The sequence below is a fragment of the Podarcis tiliguerta genome, assembly GCF_965153285.1.
Source record: "Podarcis tiliguerta genome assembly, chromosome: 14".
NCBI lineage: Eukaryota > Metazoa > Chordata > Lepidosauria > Squamata > Lacertidae > Podarcis > Podarcis tiliguerta.
The window spans coordinates 341,135-365,470 of record NC_139547.1 but is presented as its reverse complement, the minus strand read 5'-3'; the positions used below and the strand labels follow the sequence as shown (position 1 = coordinate 365,470).

The 24,336-nt window shown below is 44.2% G+C and overlaps 1 protein-coding gene across 4 annotated transcripts in view; it reads right to left on the bottom strand.

Annotated features, from left to right (window-relative positions):
* SNUPN (snurportin 1) overlaps positions 1 to 24,336 on the bottom strand; it is a 37,958-nt gene that overhangs the window by 11,881 nt on the left and 1,741 nt on the right. The window contains exons 2-9 of one of the 4 annotated variants that reach the window (XM_083412824.1): positions 21,116 to 21,278; positions 15,637 to 15,789; positions 11,846 to 11,950; positions 10,224 to 10,320; positions 8,105 to 8,202; positions 7,087 to 7,164; positions 1,923 to 2,003; positions 400 to 488 (exon numbers count right to left, since the gene is read on the bottom strand). In XM_083412824.1, coding sequence (XP_083268950.1) covers positions 400 to 488; positions 1,923 to 2,003; positions 7,087 to 7,164; positions 8,105 to 8,202; positions 10,224 to 10,320; positions 11,846 to 11,950; positions 15,637 to 15,789; positions 21,116 to 21,278 — 864 coding nt within the window. Of the gene's footprint in view, positions 1 to 399; positions 489 to 1,922; positions 2,004 to 7,086; positions 7,165 to 8,104; positions 8,203 to 10,223; positions 10,321 to 11,845; positions 11,951 to 15,636; positions 15,794 to 20,967; positions 21,028 to 21,115; positions 21,279 to 24,336 lie in introns of those variants that run through there. The other 3 variants (XM_083412822.1, XM_083412821.1, XM_083412823.1) reach the window with 3 other exon arrangements.

The window sequence follows — 24,336 nt, the reverse complement described above, 5'->3', positions numbered from 1 at the left end:
AGATTTCCTTGGGGGCATCCGGTTGGCCACTGTGAGAACAGGAGGCTGGACCAGCTGGACCCCTTTGGCCGGATCCAGCAGATGCTCTGCTTTAGTTCTTAAGAGAAGGTCTCCAGAGCTGCATCTCTTATAGCTTCACTTTCTTTCACTAGCAGCAGCAGCAGGAAAATAGGCTTCCTCCTGCTTGCCTCTCCTTGCAAGCAAGAGGGGAGCGAAAGGGTGTTTGATTCCCTGAGACTCGGTCAGAAAGGAAGAATGTGATCTGAAGGGAGGGAGCTGGAGGACAGGCAGACTCGGAACGTCTGGTTCCAACATGTGGCACAAACAAGTTGTTAAGCCCTCTTGCACAACAACAGCATGGAATCTGTAAGCAAATCCAACGCATTTCCGCTTCCTAACCTGATGCCTCTGGGAAGCCTGTCAGGGCAACGGCCCTCTTCACCTGAGGTCCCCACAGACTGGTATCCAGAGCCTGCTCCCTCTGAGTGCTGGAAGATTCAGGACAGATAAAAGGAAGTCCATCTGTGCACAGTGCAGAGTTAAACCATGGAACTCACTCCCACAAAATGCAGTGATGACCACCAACTTGCCTGGTTAAAAGAGGACTAGATAAATTCATGGAGAGAGCTGACGATGGCTCCTAGCCACCATGGCTATGTTCTGCCTCCATGGTCGGAGGCAGCCATGCTTCTGGATTTTTATTTTATTTATATACCACCCTATACCTGGAGGTCTTAGGGTGGTGAATGCCATTTGGTAGAGATCATATGAGGGGAGGGGACTCAAGTGCTTGAATCCCACTTGCAGGTTCCCCACAGACATCTGGCTGGCCACTGTGGGAACAGGATACTGGCCTAGAGGGGCCCCCATGGGCCGCATCCAGCAGGCTCCTCTTAGTGCTTCTGTTCTCTAAACCTGGACGTGGCATAGAACCATCATGACAGCAGCGACTGATGGCCTTATTTACTCATTTGCTTAGAGAACTGTTTTACTCACTCTTAAGCCCCCCAAAGGCTCTCATGACAGCAGCTAAGTAATCCCCAACAGAAGAGCACCCAACCTCTTTTTAAAAACCTCCAATAAAGAATAGTTCACCACCTTCTGAAGTAGTCTGTTCCACTGCCAAACAGCTGTTACCATCAGAAAGTTCTTTCTAATGCTTCTTAACAGTTTGGTCCAGTGGAGAGAATGAGTGCTTCTAGAGGGCAACAGCATAAAAACCACCTCCTGAGCTGTAGCCGATGCCTGTGCCAGCCCCAGCCATGTTCGCGAGTGACTGACAGCTGCCATCTGCTCCCCATCCACATGGTACTGGCCCATTTCTCTTCCTTCCTGCTAATCCGAATATTTGTGGCACACACGTTCTCTGCTCTCTCAAAAGGACAGGGTCAGATCTTTGGGGCTTAAGTTAAAGGAAGGCAATTTCAGCAGAACATTGGACAAAACTCTGAAACCGTAACAGCAGCAGGACATCAGAGCCGACTCCCCTTGGGGGCAGGCTGGCTCTCCCTTGCTTGGACGGTCAAGCACAGGCTGGAAGCCATATTTGGGGGTGCCCAATCACAGCTCTGGGCTGTCTGCATCAAGCAAGGGGTTGAGGGCTTTTTCAGTCCAAGGCCTGCAGTCCCTCCCGGTTAATCTTTTGCATCCTCCTTAAAGCCATCCAAATTGGTGGCCATCACTGCCTTCTGTGGGAGCAAGTTCCATTGCTTAACTATGTGCTGCATGAAGAAATACTTTTTTATTGGTCCTGTAAACTTTATTAATGGGGGGGGGGGCAGTAAGCAGTATTGCTTAGCTGGAACCTGTTGCCCCTGGGGCTCCTACTCTCCAGGTTCTTTGGGGGGGGGTCTTCTCCACCAGGAATACAAGTCTTGGGGTTGAAAGAGACAGAGTTGTGGTGCCAACAGATGACTGCTTACCTCAAAGGGGAAATCTGTGGCCAGAACCTTGCACAGGCTTTCTGGTGTGCAGGAATAACTCTGCAGTCCCACAAATTTAAACTGAAAGGGAAGAAAAAGGAAAAAAAAGAAAGATCAGAACTACAAGTGCTCACATCTGAGACTCTCCCATTCATCTCTCAATCGCTGAATGGAACCTCCAGATTCGGAGGCAGTGTATCTCTGAATCCCTGTTGCTGAGAAGGCTGCTGCCCACAAGGAAAGGGCTATGCTCCCCTCACTGGAGGAATCCTCTTTGGTGGGTGACCTGGAGCTCCCACAGCAAAGCATCTTAGAGGAGCAGCCTGTGTTGAAGAACCAGGGGGCATGCCAGAGGGACCCAGCTCTCCCACTGGAGAGCCTTCTGATAACCTGTGGCTGAGCCATGGGCTATGTGGCTGGAGGGCCACAGGTTCCCCATCCAGATGGGCTTGGACTCCCACTCCCACCAGCCCAGCCAGCATTAGGATGGTTATTATTGTTGTTGTTGCTGCTATTATTATTAATAATAATTTAATTTATACACTGCTATAAAATAAATAGATGGTGAAGATGGGTGTTAGACACAGAACATACACGTGGAGTTGGGGACCCACATTTCTTTCTTCAACAAGCCTTTAAACGGTGTTCAGCTCTCCAAAGTTTCCCAGAGAAGCAGTCAGCTGGCAGTGGAGAGGAAAATCCCAAGAGCCATTTCTGAAATCTTTCCAGACCAGAAGCTTGTGTGGTTACAAGGGGAAAACCGTATCTTTGTGTGTGTAAACCAGAGAAAAGTGGGGGTTGGAGTGTCCAAGAAAGAGCATAGCTGGCAGGAATCCTGAAGAGGAGCACCCTATGCTGCAGCATTTTCTTGCAGCAATTAGTCCAGGGGTCAGCAAACTTTTTCAGCAGGGGGCCAGTCCACTGTCCCTCAGATCTTATGGGGGGCTGGACTATATTTTGGAGGGGGGGATTGAACGAATTCCTATGCCCCACAAATAACCCAGAGATGCATTTTCAATAAAAGGACACATTCTACTCACATAAAAACATGCTGATTCCCGGACCACCTGCAGGCCGGATTGAGAAGGCAATTGGGCTGGATCCGGCCTCTGGGCCTTAGTTTGCCTACCCATGAGTTAGTCCTTCAAACATAAAAGCCATCCACCTGAGACTAATGTTCTAAGGGGCTCTTTAGCACACTGTGGGTCAAATCAAGCAGTGTTCCTTTTCTTCATCAAAGCCTTCTACAAACTGAAACCTGGAGAGATGTGCTATTTGCTAAACTTTCCCTGTACAGAAGGCAGACAGATTCTGCCTCTGCCAGCTTCTCCTGCCCACAGTATAGGCACCAGGAGAATGCCCCCCACCAAAAGAAGGTAGGCGGTTTCTGTTTACATCTGCCTTTGTAACAGGGAGATTAAAAGCAGGGATGAAGTCAGCTAATACCCAAATAGTAAGGAAGGAGGCACACACAATTTAATCTTATGGAAGGTTTGCCTTATGCCCGGAAGGTGATATTTCACCATTGGGAGATGTTACTGTGTCCAAGATTGGGAGGTCCAGGATAAGCAATTCTTTACTGAATTGATCTACATCGTATACACTGGGGTGGGGAACCTCAGGCAGGGGGCCTAATCCTTCCCAGACCTGTAGCCAGAGGAGCTGCTTTATAGATGTTTAATTTCTTCTTTGCAATGAGAAGAGAACAAAACTGTATACCTTGCAACTAGACTGCTGCATTGCTGGCTGGCAGCTGCTTAGCAACTGGAAATAATACTACTACTAGTAATAAACATTTAGACCTCCTGCCTGGCCCCCGGAAGTCCCCCCTGGCCATTCCCCTCACTGTTTCTGCTTTGTACCCAGAGTGTTTCTTCCTGGCTGCAATGTGTCCTTGAACTCTGATCCCGCCTCTTGCTTGTCTGGATGGATAATAATAATAATAATAGTAATAATAATAACAACAACAACAGAAGATTATTTATACCCCGCCCATCTGGCTGGGCTTCCCCAGCCACTCTGGGCGGCTTCCGTTTAGGGCTTTAAAGGTCAGCACCAACACTTTGAATTGTGCTCGGAAACGTACTGGGAGCCAATGTAGGTCTTTCAAGACCAGTGTTATATGGTCTCGGCGGACACTTCCAGTCACCTGTCTAGCTGCCACATTCTGGATTAGTTGTAGTTTCCGGGTCACTTTCAAAGGTAGCCCCATGTAGAGCGCATTGCAGTAGTCCAAGCGGGAGATAACCAGAGCATGCACCACTCTGGCGAGGCAGTCTGCGGGCAGATAGGGTCTCAGCCTGCATACCAGATGGAGCTGGTAAACAGCTGCCCTGTACACAGAATTGACCTGCGCCTCCATGGACAGCTGTGAGTCCAAAACAACTCCGAGGCTGCGCACCTGGTCCTTCAGGGGCACAGTTACCCCATTCAAGACCAGGGAGTCCTCCACACCCGCCCGCCTCCTGTCCCCCCAAAACAGTACTTCTGTCTTGTCAGGATTCAACCTCAATCTGTTAGCTGCCATCCATCCTCCAACTGCCTCCAGACACTCACACAGGACCTTCACTGCTGTCACTGGTTCTTATTTGAATGAGAAGTAGAGCTGGGTATCATCCGCATATTGATGAACACCCAATACAAACCCCCTGATGATCTCCCTGCAGCTGCATGTAGATGTTGAAAAGCATGGGGGGAGAGGACAGAATCCTGAGGCACCCCACAAGTGAGAGCCCAGGGGTCTGAACACTTATCCCCCCCCAACACCACTTTCTGGACACAGCCCAGGAGGCAGGCACGGAACCACTGTATAACAGTGCCCCCAGCTCCCAGCCCCTCTAGACAATCCAGAAGGATGTTATAGTCGATGGTATCAAATGCCGCTGAGAGATCCAGCAGAACTAGGAAACAGCTCTCACCTTTGTCCCTAGCCCGCTGGAGATCATCAACCAGTGCGACCAAGGCAGTTTCAGTCCCGTGATGAGGCCTGAATCCCGACTGGAAGGGATCCAAATGGTCCACTTCTTCCAGGCGTGCCTGGAGTTGTTCAGCAACCACTCGCTCAATCACCTTGCCCAAGAATGGAAGATTTGAGACTGGGCGATAGTTGGCCATATTGGTCACATCTAAAGATGGTTTTTTAAGAAGGGGTTTAATAACCACCTCTTTCAGCAGATCTGGGAAGGCTCCTTCACAGAGAGAAGCATTCACCACCCCACGAATCCCATCACCCAGCCCTTCCCGGCTAGCTTTTATAAGCCAGGATGGGCAAGGATCAAGGACACAGGTGGTTGGTTTGACTCATCCAAGCAGCCTGTCCACATCCTCGGGGGTAACAGATTGGAATTGATCCCACACAACTTGACTAGACAGGACTCTAGCACTCTCCTGCCCCGGCCCTGCTCCCACGGTGGAGTCTACTTCTTCCCGAATCTGAGTGACTTTATCTGCAAAAAACTTTGCAAAATCATTGCAGGAAATCTTGTGGCCCATACTGGGCCCCGATGTAGCAGGTTGTTCCACTAAATTGCGAACCACCTGAAAGAGTCTCCTGCTGCTGTTTTCTGCAGATGCAATAGAGGCGGTGAAGAAAGTCTTCTTCGCCGTCGCTACCGCCACTTGGTAGGCTCGACATTGAGCTCTAACCCGTGTCCGGTCAGCTTCAGAATGAGTTATCCGCCACCAGCACTCTTGCCATCACAGCGATTGTTTCATTGCCCTCAAATCTGTGGAAAACCACGGGGCTGTCCGGGCTCCATGCAATCGGAGAGGGCGCTTCGGAGCCAAACAGTCAATAGCCCCGGTTAACTCCACATTTCAGCAGGCCACCAGGGAATCAGCTGAAAGGCCATCAACATGGGATAAAGCATCCCCTACCACACTCTGGAAACCATTTGGATCCATTAAGTGGCGGGGGCGGACCATCCGAATCGGTCCCACCTCCCCGCAGAGGGGAAGGGTTGCGGATGACAAAGAAGGGTGGATGATCCTGTGTAGAAGCTAGCACATGGTGCAAAAGCGAAGTCTATAGCTTTGTTCTCTGCACACTGTTGCCTCTGGCCCTGCCCATCAGCAGCATGTGGCCCTCAGAAAGCTGCCCAGAAGGGAATGTGGCCCTTGACCTGAGAAAGTTTCCCCTCTGATATATTGCCACAGCAAACTCTATTTTCCATGTGCCTGCCAGCCCTTGCGCATCCAAAACCAACAGCACCCAAGCACAAGGAGAAGGCACCAGAGAGTTTGCAGGTAAACCCAAAGGTATGCAGAAGCACCCACACAAAAAAATAATAATTAAAAAATATTTAGGGAAGAACACCCTGCACCGCAAAAAAAAAAAAAAAAAAAAAAAGGCAGATTGAAGGCTGAGCATGCTGGCTGGTGGCAGGGGAGGGGGGAACAGGACAGAACACCAGGGATTGGGAGGGTAAATGGAATGGAGTATCCTGTAAGGGGGCCCTGAACAGGAAGACTTCACAGCAGATTATTTCCTTGCAGGTCTCATAGAATCATAGAGTTGGAAGAGACCACAAGGGTCATCGAGTCCAACCCCCTGCCAAGCAGGGAACACCATCAGAGCACTCCTGACATATGGTTGTCAAGCCTCTGCTTAAAGACCTCCAAAGAAGGAGACTCCACCACACTCCTTGGCAGCAAATTCCACTGTCGAACAGCTCTTACTGTCAGGAAGTTCTTCCTAATGTTTAGGTGGAATCTTCTTTCTTGTAGTTTGGATCCATTGCTCCGTGTCCGCTTCTCTGGAGCAGCAGAAAACAACCTTTCTCCCTCCTCTATGTGACATCCTTTTATATATTTGAACATGGCTATCATATCACCCCTTAACCTCCTCTTCTCCAGGCTAAACATGCCCAGCTCCCTTAGCCGATCCTCATAAGGCATTGTTTCCAGGCCTTTGACCATTTTGGTTGCCCTCCTCTGTACACGTTCTAGTTTGTCAGTGTCCTTCTTGAACTGTGGTGCCCAGAACTGGACACAGTACTCCAGGTGAGGTCTGACCAGAGCAGAATACAGTGGCACTATAACTTCCCTTGATCTAGATGCTATACTCCTATTGATGCAGCCCAGAATTGCATTGGCTTTTTTAGCTGCCGCGTCACACTGTCTCACTTGTCTAGAACATCCACACTTCTGGGCAAAAAGGACTTACTGGATTAAGACGGCTTTTCTTTCCCAGGCCATCCTCTTCCTGCATTTTTGAATGCAGCCAATAGAACCTGAAGTCTGTCTGGGGGGGAAAAAGAGAGGAGGAGGAGGAGTTTGGACTTGATATCCCACCTTTCACTCCCCTTAAGGAGTCTCAAAGCAGCTAACAATCTCCTTTCCCTTCCTCCCCCACAACAAACACTCTGTGAGGTGAGAGACTTCAGAGAAGTGTGACTGGACCAAGGTCAGCCAGCAGCTGTATGTGGAGGAGCGGAGACGCGAACCCGGTTCACCAGATTACGAGTCCACCACTCTTAACCACTACACCATGCTGGCCAGGAGGGTCATGTTAACAGGGGACTAAATGATAAGCAGCAGCCTCAAGAGCTCTGCCCTGAATAAGGGAAATCCATCTGAATTTCTATGAGTTCCGCATGGAACAACCCCAAAAGGAGGCAACACAGAAGCTTTGTAGAAGCAGAGCAACTGCTTCTGCTCTGGATTGTGAAGCAAACTATCATGACTTCAACAGAATCCCTTATCTTGCTAAGCTCTTTTGTTGGTTATAGATTAAAAGAAAGTATATGGAGAGGTGGCCAAGACAAACAGGGATCCACTATTTAGGGCTAGTCTTGGTTGCCATGTCAAAAACCGCAGTCAGCTGAACATCGGAAGCTGCAGCATGGTTGCTGACAGGAGCGAGGCCCTGTCAGCGTATTAACACCTCTGCTCAGAGATCTGCACTGGCTGCCAATTTGTTACTGGGCCATGTTCAAGGTGTCACTATTAGTATTTAAGTCCCATAATGGCTTGGGTCTACTTTGCTCCCAGAATTGTTTTACCTCTATATGCCCCCCATTAAATAAAAAAAATTAAAATTTAACTATGGGGCAACATCTCCAAAAACACCATTACAGGTGAGTTTTAGCAGAATCCAGGAAGTGTCTCAGAAAGGGAAACAGAGAGAAGGAAACAGCTGCCAGGGATGCAAGCCAGTGGCAGGACCAGAGGCAAAAAGGTACCTGGCAGTCGTACACAGGGTGTCCCCGCCAACACATCACATCGAGGATGTAGTACATCTGCTGGGCCTCGCTGTAGATGCAGTCCAGGATTGTGTATTCTTCACACAACAAGAGGCAAGAGATTAATCTTGGCCAGTGGTTCCCAAACTTCTTTGGGCCACTGTCCCTTGCTTCCATACACTTATCCCCAGTGCTCCCTACCCTATAACAGGCATTATTCAGAATAGTTGTTTGCACAACCACTAAAGAAGAGAATTACACAATAAAATTCAAAATTTTGTTGTTGTTTAGTCGTTTAGTCGTGTCCGACTCTTCGTGACCCCATGGACCAGAGGACGCCAGGCACTTCTGTAGCGAAGTTGCCGTGGCGAAGGGGCTTGAATAACTCAGAGAAGCTATGAACTATGCCGAGCAGGGCACCCAAGATGAACAGGCCATAGTGGAGAGTTTTGACCAAACGTGATCCACCTGGAGGAGGAACCGGCAAGCCACTCCAGTATCCCTGCCAAGAAAACTCCATGGACAAAGACAACAGGCAAAATTCAAAATAGGAACGAATAATTGCACACTTAAAATCCAGTTAAAACTAATTGCTTTAGTTAATTCAGCCAAACTAAGGAAAGTGATCCTGAAATTGCAAGAAAACAATGTTATAACAATGAACAATACAAATATGAAGAAACTTTGATCAAATTTACTCTAAGCTGTATAAAGCTCAAACAATCTTGGGGGGGGGGGCAGGGTCGGATAGATGATTACTTGCAAAAACAACATCCAGCAAAAATCTCAGACTCTCCCAAAAATAGATAAATAAAAATCAATGGCCCTTTAACAATTCAGGTGTTATGCGATGCTATTAAAAAATCCAAGAAAGAAAAGGTACAGTGGCCAGCTGCTAACTATCAATTTTTTGAAGAACTTCTACAACTCTTACAACAAGGACAATGAATAATATACTCATATACCAGATAGCTAAAAAGAGGCCAACATCCCACTTATACCTAAAGAGGGACAAGATTTGACCTCAGTAAAAAAATATCAGCCAATCTTATTACTGAACAGTGACTATAAATTATTTGGAGTGATTTTGGCAGCAAGTTTTTTTTTTTTTACAAGACTGGTCATGATGTATAATTGTTTTTATAGATTTATTTATAGATTTTTAACTAAAAGACAGTTAAGAGACAATGTCAGAAATATGTTAGATATTTTGGAGTATTTGAACTGTCAGAACAAGAAGCTGTATTGATTTTTTGGGATACAGAAAAAGCTTTTGACATTGTGAACTGGGAATTTCTGTTTAGAGCTTTGCAGGAAATGAACTTTGGAGATTTCATTAAATGGGTGAAATTGATTTATTAAGCAGAAGACAGCTCACATAATTGTTAAAGGAGAATTAACAAAACCTTGTGAGATACAGAAGGGAACAAGGCAAGGGTGCCAACTGTCACCATTGCTTTTCATTTTGGTTTTGGAAGTCTTGCTTAGAGATATTAGACAAGATGAGAGAATTAAGGGGATAAAGATTAAAAAGGGAAACTACGTTGGGAGTTTTGCAGATGATCTGATGATAGTTCTGGAAAACCCATTACAGGGAGTGGAAACTCTTATGAATAAATTAAAGGAATTTGGCATGCTAGCAAATTTTAAGGTTAATCATTAGAAAATGAAAATTTTAATAAAGAATATGACTACAGAAGAACAAGACTTTGACGGAGAAAACTGAATTTCAAATTGACAAAAAAGTAAAGTACTTAGGTATTAACCATGAGAAATTTGAATTGTATGTTGTTTCAAAATAATTATGTTAAGATGTGGGTGGAAATTTAAAAAGAGATGTTAAGATGGAATAAATTATAACTGTCCTTGTTGGGTAGAATTTCAGCGATAAAGATTAATATATTGCCCAGAATGATGTTCTTGTTCCAAACAATACCTGTTATAGCTAATGACTTCCGGTATCACTCAAGCAATGGCAAAAAGAAAAGAAAAAACCCATGGAAGGTGGGTAATGAATGGTACACGAAAGTTGGTTTTGAGTAAGGACATGGAGTGTCTCTTTCAAGCAGATCTTTGCCCATTGGGAGATTGCAAAAAGGGAGGGGAATCAAGAAGTTACCTTTCCCTGTTGCTGAAGTACGGCGACTCCCACCTGGCAAAAGAGAAGGGAATCGGTTGACACAGAAACCGCTTTTGGTGTAAGCTGCAGTGGAGCCCTGGGAGGAGAGAAGAGAGGGAGGAGGAGGAAGGGATCAAGAACAAACAAGAGTGATTTCCCCCCCAACTGTAAAAGGACTTCCTAAATTGTATACTCCAAGTAGAGCGGGGGGGGGAGGCCCCCAAACCCCACATATATTTTATTATGTTTATATCCTTCCTTTTCTTCCATTGTGGAGCCCAAGGCAGTATTGCATGTGGTAGTAGTAGTAGTAGTAGTAATAATAATAATAATAGTAACAACAACAACAAGAATAATAATTGTACCCCACCCATCTGACTGGGTTGCTGCAGGCACTATGGGTTGCTTCTAACGTATATAAAAACATAACAAAACATTACACATCAAAAGGCTTCCCTATACAGGGCTGCCTTCAGATGTCTTCTATAAGACAGATAGTTGTTTATCTCCTTGACATCTGGTGGGAGGGTGTTCCACAGGGCAGGCATGACTCCCAAGAAGGCCCTCTGCCTGGTTCCCTGTAGCTTCGCTTCTCGCGCGGTGAGGGAACTGCCAGAAGGCCCTCGGCACTGGATCTCAGTGACCAGGCTGAACGATGGGGGTGGAGACGCTCCTTCAGGTTTTCAGACAACCGCCTGTTCAGACCCAGAACTGCTTAGCTTTAGCCTCATGTGCCTTTAGACCAACTAGCTTCAACCTTTTCACACTCAGGACCCACTTTCAACCCAAATATGTATTTGGGGACCCATTTCTTAATCTTTTTAGGTGGTAGTACTCCTATTGCGACCCACTTTGGATCAGGCTGTAACCCACTAGTGGGTCCTTCCCCACCAGTTGAAGACCATTACTTGAGACTGTACCTTGGAACTGTATTACTGTTGAAACTCATTGCAGTGATGGCTGCTCTCATTTCTTTTTTAAAAAAGAAACATATTAAGAGAAAATTATGTTTTTTTTAACAGCAGGAGTGGGGGACCTCTAGCCCATGGGCCAACTCTGGCCAGCCAGGCCATTCCTGGCAAGCCATGCCAACAGATGCCAAGTGGATGCTGGAGGAAGGATGGAGAGATTGGCTCCTCCCTCCGCCAGCTTGCTGACTCACCTATATGGAATTCTTTGTCACCTACAGTGATCATGCAAGTTGTTAAAAACAAGGCTGGGACCACAAAAATGTTAAAGGCCACAAACACAATGCACAATTAAACAAACCTATCAACAAAACAGTAGATAAGAAGCAGCAGGGAAAACAAGTTCTTAGAAATCATCAAAATACTTTTTAAAATGGAGTGTGTTTTTTTAAAATTAAAAAAAAATGATCTGTTAAGCTCTGTTAAAATGCAGCTTGTTCAGATGGGGCGAGATGGAACAGATCCATTTCGTAGTCTTGGAGGAGTTTCACATGCAATAAGCCTTTGGACACGGACGCGAGAGTTGCCAGATTTCAAAGGTTCCTCAACCCCAGCTTGCCAAGCTATTAGAATGCGGCAGGAAGACAATTTACAAAGCAGCAAGATAAAAACTCTTCCTTGGTTTGGCTTGTGGTAGAAGCCACGGTCTCTTACCTGAGATGCCACAATAAGAGCCCTCTTCCCCACAGGGCACACCACCAGCAGCCACTCCTGCACCAAATCTGGGGGCACGTCAATCAGCCATTCAGACAGCATCAGCTACAAAGGCAGTAAAGAAAATTGTTCACTTGTAGCACTGGGGAAAACAGCAAATGTCACAGCCTTCCCTGGCCTGGTTCCTGCCAGACACTGTAGGACTACCACTCCCATCAGCCCCAAGCAGCATGGCCAATGGTCAGGGATGATGGGAGATGCAGCTGGAAAAAAGTGGAGGCACCAGGCTGGGAAAGCGTGGCGCAGAAGGAGAAATGCAACCAGAAACATTACTGGTTAAATCCAGGCCTGAACAGCTGTCAAGGCTATGAGATGGCCATAACCCAGCGGCAGAGCACTTGCTTAGCATGCAGGAGGCCTCAGGTTCATTCTCCCCTGGAAAGGACTTCCGCCCAAGAGCCTGGCAACCCAGTCAGTACTGAGCCAGCACTGGATTGATGATCTGAGGATACCTTCTCTGTTCCTCTTTATTTTTATTAATCGTGGCCCAAAGAGCCACTAGATGCAGCAAACCCCAGAGCTGCCACAATGAAGCAAACCGCAGAGCCCTAGGCACCTCTTGGGGTTTGAGATGGAGGAAGCTGCTGTGGTCAGGAGTGTTGAAGTTTCAAATTCCAAGAATGAGGGGTGCTAAAAAGTTGCAATGTGGCTCAGGAATTCTAAAGATACTTTGGTAAAACTGATTGATAAGATTGATTGATTGATTGATTGATTGATTGATAAGATTGACTGCTTGGTAAGTAAAATATGTGTAAAATTGCATAGAAAACAAAAAAATGATTGCCAAGTGCTTGAAGTTTTATTATTCATTATTATTGTTGTTATTATTAATCACTTTTCAGAAGGTAAAAGTATAAGTCTTTCATTTTCTGAAAGCTGTTTATATGCTTCTTAATCAAAGGTAGACTTACTAAGCTAAATGTTTTCCAATCACAAAAATAATTGCAAGTGTGAACTCACACCCAAAAACATATTTTTAAGATCCCTCACTGAAGAAATGTACAAAAATTAAGTTTCTCCCCCTAAAATGACAATTCCTGCCTACTGCTGTAGCTCTAAGCCAGGATTCCTCAAACTCAGCCCACCAGAGACTACAATTCCCATCATCCCAGACCACTGGTTCTGCTACCTAGGGATCATGGGAGTTGTAGGCCAATAACATCTGGAGGGCTGAGTTTGAGGAAGGCTGCTCTAAGCCACTTCCTTGGCTGGCTGGCAAGAAGGGAGAAAGAGAAAGCTTATCACTCAGCAAAGGCTGATAAGAAAGGCCTCCTTTTGCAGAGAAAGCCGTAACAAGCGGGCACCTGCTTATGGACAGCATTGAAACAGAACGTGCTTCCCAAACCAGTGGAATTAGGGTATAAAACTTAAAGAACCCTGGCTGCATTTGTCCCTAGAAACAAAGTAAGTCGAAGGCCCTCAACAGCCCTCATAGTAAAGCCAACCAAGGCTTCCCTTTCGCCTTCACCCCAAGGGCTCACTGAGTATGCCCTGCACTGGCCACTATGAAGGACTCTTCAAATTTAAAATGCTTTGTTGCTTCAAAGTTGCCATGAAACTTCAGCATCCCAGGAACTCTTATGTCGCAGGGCTAGAGGGATTTCAGGATGGAACCATCCGTAGGGGGAGACTAGCTTTGTCCTCGTGGTTTGTGGGCTTTTGCTATCATTTTCATATGACTTTTTAAAAATTCCTTTCCTATTTATTACACTGAGCATTATATCATTCCCTTTTTGTGGTTCTTTCTTGCTAAATTACTTCAGAACTCACAGTAATGATTAGGATAATTTAAAATGCAGGGTTTGATTTTCATTTTAGTTTTAAAAAAGCAAACAACCCTGCATTTTTGTAAGTCATCTGGAGATTATTTTTTAATAGGAGACTCATAAATGAAATAAAATCAATAAATGAGAAATAGTCACATTAATATCACATAAGGGTCATCCCTCAAGTAGTTTATTCTTTATGTTTATTTTCCCACTTTTCCTAGGTTGACCATTGTACATGAGTAAACTCTTTAATTAAGCATAGAACCGTAGAGTTGAAAGGGTCCTCAGGGTCATCTAGTCCAACCCTTGCAATGCAGAAATCTCAACTGGATCTCAGTTTTAGTTACAACTTTCAAGCTGTATAAACACCATACATTTAAAGAACATCCCCCTTAACTCCAAAAAGAACAATGGGAAATGTAGTTTGCTAAAGGTCCTAGTTCTGCGAGAGGCAAACTACAGTTCCCAGGGTTTTAAATGTATGGTGTGTACATAGCCTGAATCTGTGGCCCTCTGCGGTTCCACTTTCTCTTTCTATAATGCTCCCAGATGACCATAATTCCATTGCTTGTACTCAAAGCCACAAAGGAGAAAAATCAAATAAGGTTGTAGTCAACCAAGTTCTACTCAGAGGAGATCCACTGACATGAATGTACTCAAGTTAGTCATGTCCATTAATTTCAATGGATTTCCTCCAAGTATTCTTAGGATTCGATATAACCCAAAATCTATTAACATTGTACCAACTATACAAAAAAAAACAACAACAACCCACTCTCTTAATGGTGGTTATTATTTCTTAGATTTATAATCAGTCAGACAAACTTATTTGCTAAAAAAAGCTTGAGCACTACAAAATACCAGATTGAGAAAGTTATAGTCTAGCACATGTGACCCCCAATATACTAGAATTTTTTGTCTGATTTTCAGGGCACCTAGAGCAAACAGAGCACAATTTATCCCTAACAATCAATACTTGGCAAATTTCTTTCCAGCAATTCAAAAAGAAAACTGTCCAAAAATCCTATTTAAAACCCTACAGTAGTTATATACACGGAGCAATATAACAGTATATTAACAGTATATTCCAGTATATTCCACCTCTACTTGGTCACAAACACATTATATGATGTTGGATTTATGACTGTAAATCCATTCATCAATAAACATTTCCTGGAGAGCTTACAACACAATATAGAATAGCATTAAAAACCAATGGCAAATGACATGAAAATATTTCCTTCCCTAAAGAAAGGAAAAATTGTTCACAACCTGGATTTAAAATATAGTGTGAAAGTCTATGCTGACTATGAATGCACCTAACATATTAATTAGGACCATATCAGCAAATAATAGAGGAACTGAAACCATGCATTGTTCAAGGGAGGTACAAATCTAGTTCATTCCAACACCAAACTAATTGGTTTGATTGGGATTGTAAAAAGTCTCCTACAGTTGCAAATACGGCAGAAAAGTCAAGACAAATCACTCTCCAAAGATTATCAAGGAATTTATAAATAAGAAACACAGGAAGCAAATTAGGGATAAGAAAAGCGCTTTTCAGAGACACTTTTGGCTTAGCTCCTCTCTCTCTCAATATATATAACTCAGCCTTTTGGGGGGAATTAATTTATAATTGTTTGAACAGAGATAATTTTTTATTAAGTTCCCAGTTTGTCAGATTAGATTGGGGGAAGTATTTGTACCTCATCTTTTTAATTCTGACCCGCTTCCTCAGGTAGATCAAGAACCACAAGTCTACAGCCTCCTGCCTCCACTCCAAAGAGCCAGAAACTTGAATTCACGTTTTGCTAACAAATAAGGCTCTGGGGAAAATTATGTCCCAGAAGGGAAATAATCAGAATGATACCTCATATACACAAAGGCAACAAGGGCTGGCTTCTATTTGGAGCCCCGTTTCCCCCTTGCTCAGTTTTCCTCTCTGCTACCAGTCCCCCTCACCTGGTTGGCGTAGCGTTTTGGTAGCTTCGTCCCGACTTCCATCTCCATGTCTGCACTGTCTGCACCTGCCCCCTCCTTCTCCTCCTCCTCCTCCTCGGTGCCTGTCCAATCATCCTCTGCCAGCCTCCTAGCATGGTTGACATAATCCAATCGCTTACTTGTCAGGAGAAAGAAAAAGAAGGAAAGATTTGAAATTTCCCACCAACTTAAGATAGGAAAGAAAATTCTTTATTTGTCCTTTTCCTGCTGCCCAGTAACAATAGCTTTCGGGGTGACATACAAACAAAACAGTAATATTTTATTTAAAATATATATACAAAAATTAAAAAATCCAATAAAACAAGGGTAAAAGACAAAACAAAACAAAATCAGTAAACTATGCAACTACTGTATTAGAACAAACCACCATTCCAAAGCAGAGATAGTAAGGAAAATGTCATAGAACAATAAATTAAGGAAGAAATGCAATAGCCCTAAAGCGATCAATTCCATAGTTAAAACCATTATACTAAATCCGCCGTGCAGCTTTTGTATGGTAGCATCCTGCCTTCATAGGTCTGCCTGCCAGGCTGACACTTTCTGTCTCATCTGAACTTTTCATTAACATAGGGTTGCCATATTTCAAAAAGCGAAAATTCAGACAGAAAAGGTGATCAGCCTTTTTCCCCTTTCAAAATCTTGAATTTTTTTTTTAAAAAAAAATTGCAATCCTAATTAACACTGACTTTGATGTCTTGCTATGGTCTGTTGGTTTCAATCTGAGCTGACCAATTTTATTCCAATGCTGTGAATTTAAGATCTTCCCTCCACAATTTTTGCTTGTATATTATGACCTAGTTGTATATTATGACCTAGATCTCTTTCCCACTTTACCATGGCTGATTTTACCTCCTCATACTTCACTGACCATTCTAATAAAGTTTTATACATTTTGGACAGTGTTTTGTTGTCATTATATATCATCTATATCTATCTATCTATCTGTCATCTATCTATCTATCTATCTGTCAGCGAACTGCCATCAAAGCTGGAGGCGGAGAGAAGGCTCCAGAGGGATGGCGGAGAGGGTCCCAGTAGGGAGAGAGGCAGCCCATCCGCTGGGGAAGGAAATCAGCGTAACACCAGTGGAGAAGGGGGGCAGATGGGGGAATCGGAGAGGTGGCTCCAGGACTCCTCGCCGGAGACCAACGGAGAGAGCACGGGTACTCCGCTGCCCACACCCTCTTTGCGCAGAAGACTTCCGCGCAGGCAGAGTAGGAGGAGACTGGGCGTCAAACAGCTTCTATGCTGGAAGAGGTTCAAGAAACGCCCACTAACGGATTCTGCCAGCGACTGAGGCAGCCACGGAACTTGAGGCTGTCCAGACAGAAAGGGTTCAACCAGGCAACCTAGCCAGGAGTAGCGGCAACTTACGCACGAGCAACCCCTAGAACCATTACAGCAATCCGTCAGTCACCTACGTTGCTTGTGCGCAGCTCCAGAGAGGCAGCACGATGAGCCATACCAGGGGAGCCGGAGAAAAGGAGGAGCAAGCAGCTGGAGTGCAAGGTCTGGTAGAGAGAAACCGAGACTTGGAACAGCATGTAGCTCTCCTGACGGTGCGGCTGGATGAAAGGCGGGCTCAGGATGCAAAGGTCAGACCCACCCCCATCGCAAGGAAAGTACCGGGGCTGGTACACAAGTTTGGGGGGGAGCCCCAGGACTACAATATGTTCTGAACGGAAATAGAGTACACTTTGGAACTGCAGCATAATGACTTTGAGAACGATGGGGAGAGGGTAGCCTACGTGGTGGGGCATCTGCAGGGGGGGGGGGCACGTGAATGGATCAGGCCCCTCATGGCGACGCAGAATAATGCCCTGAAGGACCTTAAGAAATTCTTCCAGGCAATGGATGCAATGTATTCCAGTGAAGTGGCACAAAGTGTGACTCGACGAGAACTGATGGGGTGCAAGCAGGGGAGCCAATCAGTTAGAGACTATTGGTCGCGCTTTGCAATGTTGATCCACCGGCTCGGGTGGGATCTGGACTGTGAACCGATTCAAATGTTGTTTGAGGAGGGATTGTCCCCTACTGTGAATGACGAGCTGTCCCGCGCACCCCACCCACAGTTGATGGATCAGCCTACCAAGGCTGTACTTGCGATTGGAGTATGGCAGGAAGCGCAGGCTCAGGAGAAACACGAGGGGAGAGGGGATGATGCCTTGACTACAGCATTCCTGAAATACCAAGACAGCTTTCCCAGGCGGCTGAGCCAATGGAAGTTGATGGTGCGCGTGCCAGCGGGGTTTCAAGGTCCAGTGAAGGTCGCAAGAGGGAGGGATTATTTCTTTTTTCCAATTATTGGCAATTAGTGTTCTCGCCACTCCCATGGCGTAAAGGAATATTTTCTTATTTTCTCTGGCAATATCTATGCCTAGTATCCCCAATAAAAAAGCTTCTGTTTTCTTAACAGTTTTGTTTAAACATTTTCTTTAACTCTTCGTACACTATATCCCAGAAGCCTTTGATTTTATCACATGCCCACCACATATGTATGAATGTCCCCTCTGTTTTGTTACACCTCCAACACAGATTTGATTTTGTTTTATGTATTTTACATATTTTGGTTGGTGTTAAATGCCATCTGTAAAACATCTTTATTAAATTTTCCCTTATCACTTCACAAGTCATCATCAAGTCACTTTTGAATCTTGAAGGTTCTTTAGTAAAGCCCTTTTTTATCTTGTTTAAATAAGTCACGTATTTGGTGGTATTGTAACCAATTGTTGACTTTACTTCTTATTTCTACAAAATTTTTGAGTCTTAGTTGGTTGCCTTCTTCACAGATAATTTCTTTATACGTAACCCATTCAACCATCTTGTTAATTTTCTTTACTGTCATGGCTCCCATCGGCAACAACCACCAGGGTTTCTTTTGTTCCAGGGTTTCTTTATTTTTTGTCCAGACTGCATATAGAGATCTTTTTATTACATGAGTCATAAAATATCTGTGAACTCTCGCCTTATCGTAGCATAAGTAAGCATGCCAGCCAAACAGTTGTTAAAACCCTCTGTCTAATAAGTTGGGATGCGGGTGGTGCTGTGGGTTAAACCACTAAGCCTCTTGGGCTTGCCGATCAGAAGGTCGGCAGTTCGAATCCCCGCGACAGGGTGAGATCCCATTGCTTGGTCCCAGGTCCTGCCAACCTAGCAGTTCGAAAGCACGTCAAAGTGCAAGTAGATAAATAGGTACCGCTCCAAGTGGGAAGTTAAACGGCGTTTCTGTGCGCTGCTCTGGTTCACCAGAAGCGGCTTAGTCATGCTGGCCACATGACCCGGAAGCTGTACGCCAGCTCCCACGGCCAATGAAGTGAGATGAGCGCCGCAACCCAAGTCGTCATGACTGGACCTAACGGTCAGGGGGCCCTTTACCTTTTTAAGTCTAATAAATCAGTACAGTGGTACCTCGGGTTACATATGCTTCAGGTTACAGACGCTTCAGGTTACAGACTCCGCTAACCCAGAAATATTACCTTGGGTTAAGAACTTTGCTTCAGGATGAGAACAGAAATCGCGCAGCGGCAGCAGGGGGCCCCAAGCGCATGTAACCTGAAGTGTATGTAATCCGAGGTACCACTGTACGGGGAAGCTACCAGAATCATGGGAGGAGGCCTATATAACCTTAATCCCTAAGGAAACATCAGTTAAAAATTACCGACCTATATCTCTCCTTAAAAATGACTATAAAATATTCGCAGATATAATAGTAAGTAAATTGAAACGTATACTGAAAGACTATATTCATGAGGACCAAGCAGGATTTCTCCCAGGAAGCCATATGAAAAATAATATGAGATATGTAATAGATACTCTAGAGCTGGGGTATCCAACTGGTTGACCACAGGATGATCATGGTCAACCGTGGGATCCTTATTGCGTTGTTTAGAATCATGTCTCCGCCCCTCTGCCTTTCCCTGTGTCCCTGTGTCACTGTGTTTGTGTGTTAGCGAATGTGTTGTTGGTGAGCAATTTATTTTAATTCTGCACTTACTGTTTAAAAAAGGGGTAAAAACTTTGACCTGCCCCCCTAAAAAAAGTTCAACAACTCTGAACTCCCCCCATGGGTAGATCACTGCCAGTCCCACCCCCCCACCCCCGGGAGTAGATTGCAGTCTCTTGGGAGCTGGACGTCCCTGCTCTAGAGTATCTGGAAGTCACAATCGAAAAACAGGTGGCACTGTTATTTATTGATGCAGAGAAGGCATTTGACAATGTCTCCTGGAGGTTTGTGAAAAAAACATTAGAAATGATAGGAGTGGGAGAATTTTTTTATAAAGGTATAAACACAATATACTTGCAACAAAGAGCTAAACTAGTTATAAATAACAATCTAACAGAAAATTGTAATATAAAGAGAGGTACAAGCTAGGGGTGTCCTTTATTCACATTGTTATTTATATTGGTGTTGGAAATTCTGAATAGAAAAGAAAAGAAAAGAAGGGGTATAATAAGGGGTATAGTTGTTGGAAACAAGACCTGCAAAGTAAAAGCCTTCACCAGTGACCTGACTATAACCACGGAGAACCCAAAGAAAGTGTGCCAATAGTGATAGAGAAGATTACGGAATTTGGGCTAGTTGCAGGCTTTAAACTTAAGAAAGAAAAAACTAAAATGTTAGTCAAAAATATGAGAAGAGGATAGAAGAGAACTACATCATCTTGCAGGTAGAGTCCATTTCAGATACAATAGCTAAAGGCCAGAAATGATAAGCATTTAAGAATTTAAGAGACAGCACCTGGCATGTTGCCTGCAGACAATTATATATATTTTTAAAATATATTATTATCTTTCCTGAGCGACAGGTGAGTGTGGCAGGTAACTGAGTGGCAAATGTGTCTGCTTCTTAAATTCCCCACTCCCTGTCTTCAATATGGCAGTAACGGTACTTGCCTGCTTTACAAGGTTGTTGTACAGATTAACAAGAAGACAATGAGATGTAGCCAGTGTGAGCTCAGAGCCAATCCATTGAAACGAATGAACATTATTCATTTAGGTCCATTAATTTCAATGGGTCTACTCCAAGGAGAACTTAGTTGGATACAATCCAATGTTTAATATATAATTTGCTTCCATGGCTCCTTTTTATGCCGCTTTGGGAGATTTATAGTTGCCTAATTATGTGGAATGACTATGATTAGCATTCTTTCGTTTTGAACGTGGAATTTGCATTCCCATGTTATATTGATGGTTTGGTTTACATTGCTTGGTTAGTATTTGACCTGAGAGCCCAGGATTCCAGTCCCACTCATTCATGAAGCTCACCAGTCTCTGTCTCTCAGCCTCACCTACCTGCCAGGGTTGTTGTGAGAATAAAATGGGAAGAAGAATCACCATGTGTGCCACAGTGGGCTCCTTGGAGGAAAGGCAGGATAGAAATTTAATAAATAAATAATACCCGCAACAACATGGAAATATGCCATTTAGAGATGCCCCTTACGTTTTCTGAAATGCAAGGAGCTGCCGTCGCCTCTCTGCCTGCTCCAAGGAGCTGTACTTGGATTTGTACTGTGCCAGCCGGGGGTGTGGTGCCGCTGTGCTGTTGAGGTCCTGGGAGACAGCAAAGCTGAAAGCGAGAGCTTGGCTCAGCTCCTCCATTGTTTCTGTAGGCGAGACAGGGGAAAGAAAGCCAGACCAAGACATTTAGGTACAGCAGAATTAATTTGGTTCAGTTCAGAGTAGGTCAAGCCAATGCAAACACAACCAAAGGTCCATCTAGTCCTGCATCCTGTGGGAGTGGTCTAGATGATGCTTGGGGTCCTTTCCAACTACAGTGGTACTTCTGGTTAAGAACTTCATTCATTCTGGAGGTCCGTTCTTAACCTGAGGTACCTGAAACCGTTCTTAACCTGAGGTACCACTTTAGCTAATGCGGCCTCCCGCTGCCACCGCGCAATTTCTTTTCTCATCCTGAAGCAATGTTCTTAACCCGAGGTACTACTTCTGAGTTAGCGGAGTCTGTAACCCGAGGTGTTTGTAACCCAAGGTACCACTGTATACGATTCTACGATTCCTACAGTGGCTACCCAGGATACCTCCAGGAAGCCCAAAGGCCAAAGATGAAGCTCACAGCTCTTAAATTGAGAAAGAGAGGTTTCAGAATGAGACAGGTTTGATAGTGGTTAAGAACGTGAAGTACCTGGGGATTAATATGACAGCTAAGAATGGGAACTTATTTAAAGACAATTACGATAAATGTTGGACGGAGGTGAAGAAAGATTTAGAAATTTGGTCTAATTTGAAGCTTTCATTGTTAGGCCGCGTTGCTGTGATAAAAATGAATGTATTGCCTAGAATGCTGTTTTTGTTTCAGACATTGCAAATTATTGACAAAATGGATTGTTTCAAGAAGTGGCAGAAAGACATTTCTAGATTTGTTTGGCAAGGCAAAAAGCCAAGAATAAAATTTAAAATCCTAACTGATGCAAAAGAAAGAGGAGGCTTTGCCCTGCCAGACTTAAAACTTTACTATGAATCAGCAGCTTTCTGCTGGATGAAAGAATGGCTGCTTCTTGAAAACACAGACATTTTGGACTTAGAAGGATTCAATAATGTTTTTGGTTGGCATGCATATCTATGGTATGAAAGCATTGTTTAATGTTTGGACAAGGTATAAAGACCTACTTGAAAATAAAACCCCAAGGTGGTTGTCACCAATGGAAGCGAAAGCTCTAAAAAAGCTCAATATGGAGGCCAAATGGCCGAAATATTGGGAAATTTTGGAACAGGAGGGAGACAAACTAAAACTGCAGAGTTTTGAAAAACTAAAAACTAAAGTGCGAGACTGGCTTCATTATCACCAGATAATGGAGGCATACAAATTGGATAGAAAAATCAAAATTGGAAACAGAATTGTTAGAACCCAAAACTAAGATTTTGTCAAGAATGTATAACTTGCTGTTGAAATGGAATACTCAGGATGAAACAGTAAAATCTGCTATGATTAAATGGGCACAAGATGTTGGACATAACATAATGATGGCTGACTGGGAGCAGTTGTGGACCACTGGTATAAAATTTACGGCATGTAATGCCTTAAGAGAGAATATTATGAAAATGATATACAGGTGGTACATGACACCAGTCAAGCTAGCAAAAATCTATCATTTGCCCGATAATAAATGCTGGAAATGTAAAGAAACGGAAGGCACATTCTTTCACCTTTGGTGGACGTGCCCAAGGATTAAGACCTTCTGGGAAATGATCTATAATGAAATGAAAAAGGTGTTTAAATACCCCTTCCCGAAGAAACCAGAGGCCTTTCTCTTGGGCATGGTCGGCCAATTGGTGCCAAAGAAGGATAGAACTAACGTTATGTATGCCACAACAGCAGCAAGAATACTCATTGCGCAGTATTGGAAGACACAAGAACTACCCACTCTGGAAGAATGGCAGATGAAGGTGATGGACTACATGGAATTGGCAGAAATGACTGGCAGAATCAGAGACCAGGGAGAAGAGATGGTGGAAGAAGATTGGAAGAAATTTAAAGACTATTTACAGAAATATTACAAGATTAATGAATGTTAGAATGACATCGGATTGAGGTTAAAAGGTTACTAGCAACAAAGTGGTGAAGGAGTATGGAAAATTCAAAGGTTAAAAAGGGTAAAATTAAAAGGTTTAAATATATTAAGATATTAAGAAAAGATTAGGATACATTAAGATATTAAGATAAAGATTAAGTTAAGATAGAGGGAAGGGATTTGCTGATTAAATATTTGACATGGAATACAGTGCATTTTAAAAAGTAGAGACATCACCTTGCCAACAAAGGTCCGTATAGTAAAAGCTATGGTTTTCCCAGTAGTGATGTATGGAAGTGAGAGCTGGACCATAAAGAAGGCTGATCGCCGAAGAATTGACGCTTTTGAATTATGGTGCTGGAGGAGACTCTTGAGAGTCCCATGGACTGCAAGAAGATCAAACGCATCCATTCTTAAGGAAATCAGCCCTGAGTGCTCACTGGAAGGACAGATCGTTAAGCTGAGGCTCCAATACTTTGGCCACCTCATGAGAAGAGAAGACTCACTGGAAAAGACCCTGATGTTGGGAAAGATGGAGGGCACAAGGAGAAGGGGACGACAGAGGATGAGATGGTTAGACAGTGTTCTCGAAGCTACAAACATGAACCTGACCAAACTGCAGGTGGCAGTGGAAGACAGGAGTGCCTGGCGTGCTCTGGTCCATGGGGTCACGAAGAGTCGGACACGACTGAACGACTAAACAACAACAACACAGTGAGGGGAGGTGTGGGGAAGTCTGGGAAATAAGTAAATGCAAGGAATATTATGAAAATGGAATTGTTTTTATTTGTTTCTTTTCTGTGTTGTTGTTTTTGTCTTTTTGTCTTTTTGTATTTCTCTTTGTTTTTCCTTTTATATGAAAATTTTAATAAAAATATGATAAAAAAATTAAATTGAGAGGAAGACTGCTCTGAGCCAGGAATGTCTCATACCTCGGGGCCAATGTGCCCTTCAGAACTCTGTCTGGCCCTTGTCACTCTCTTCAGGCCATGCCCCTTACTGGACCCAGAGTTTTTGCCTGGCTGAAACATGTCCTTGAACTCTGATGATCCCACTTGTTTCTCTGGATGCAGGTCAAAGGTGTGTGTGTGAAGAAAGCAGCCTATTGGACCAAAATTAGATTCACTCTCATTGC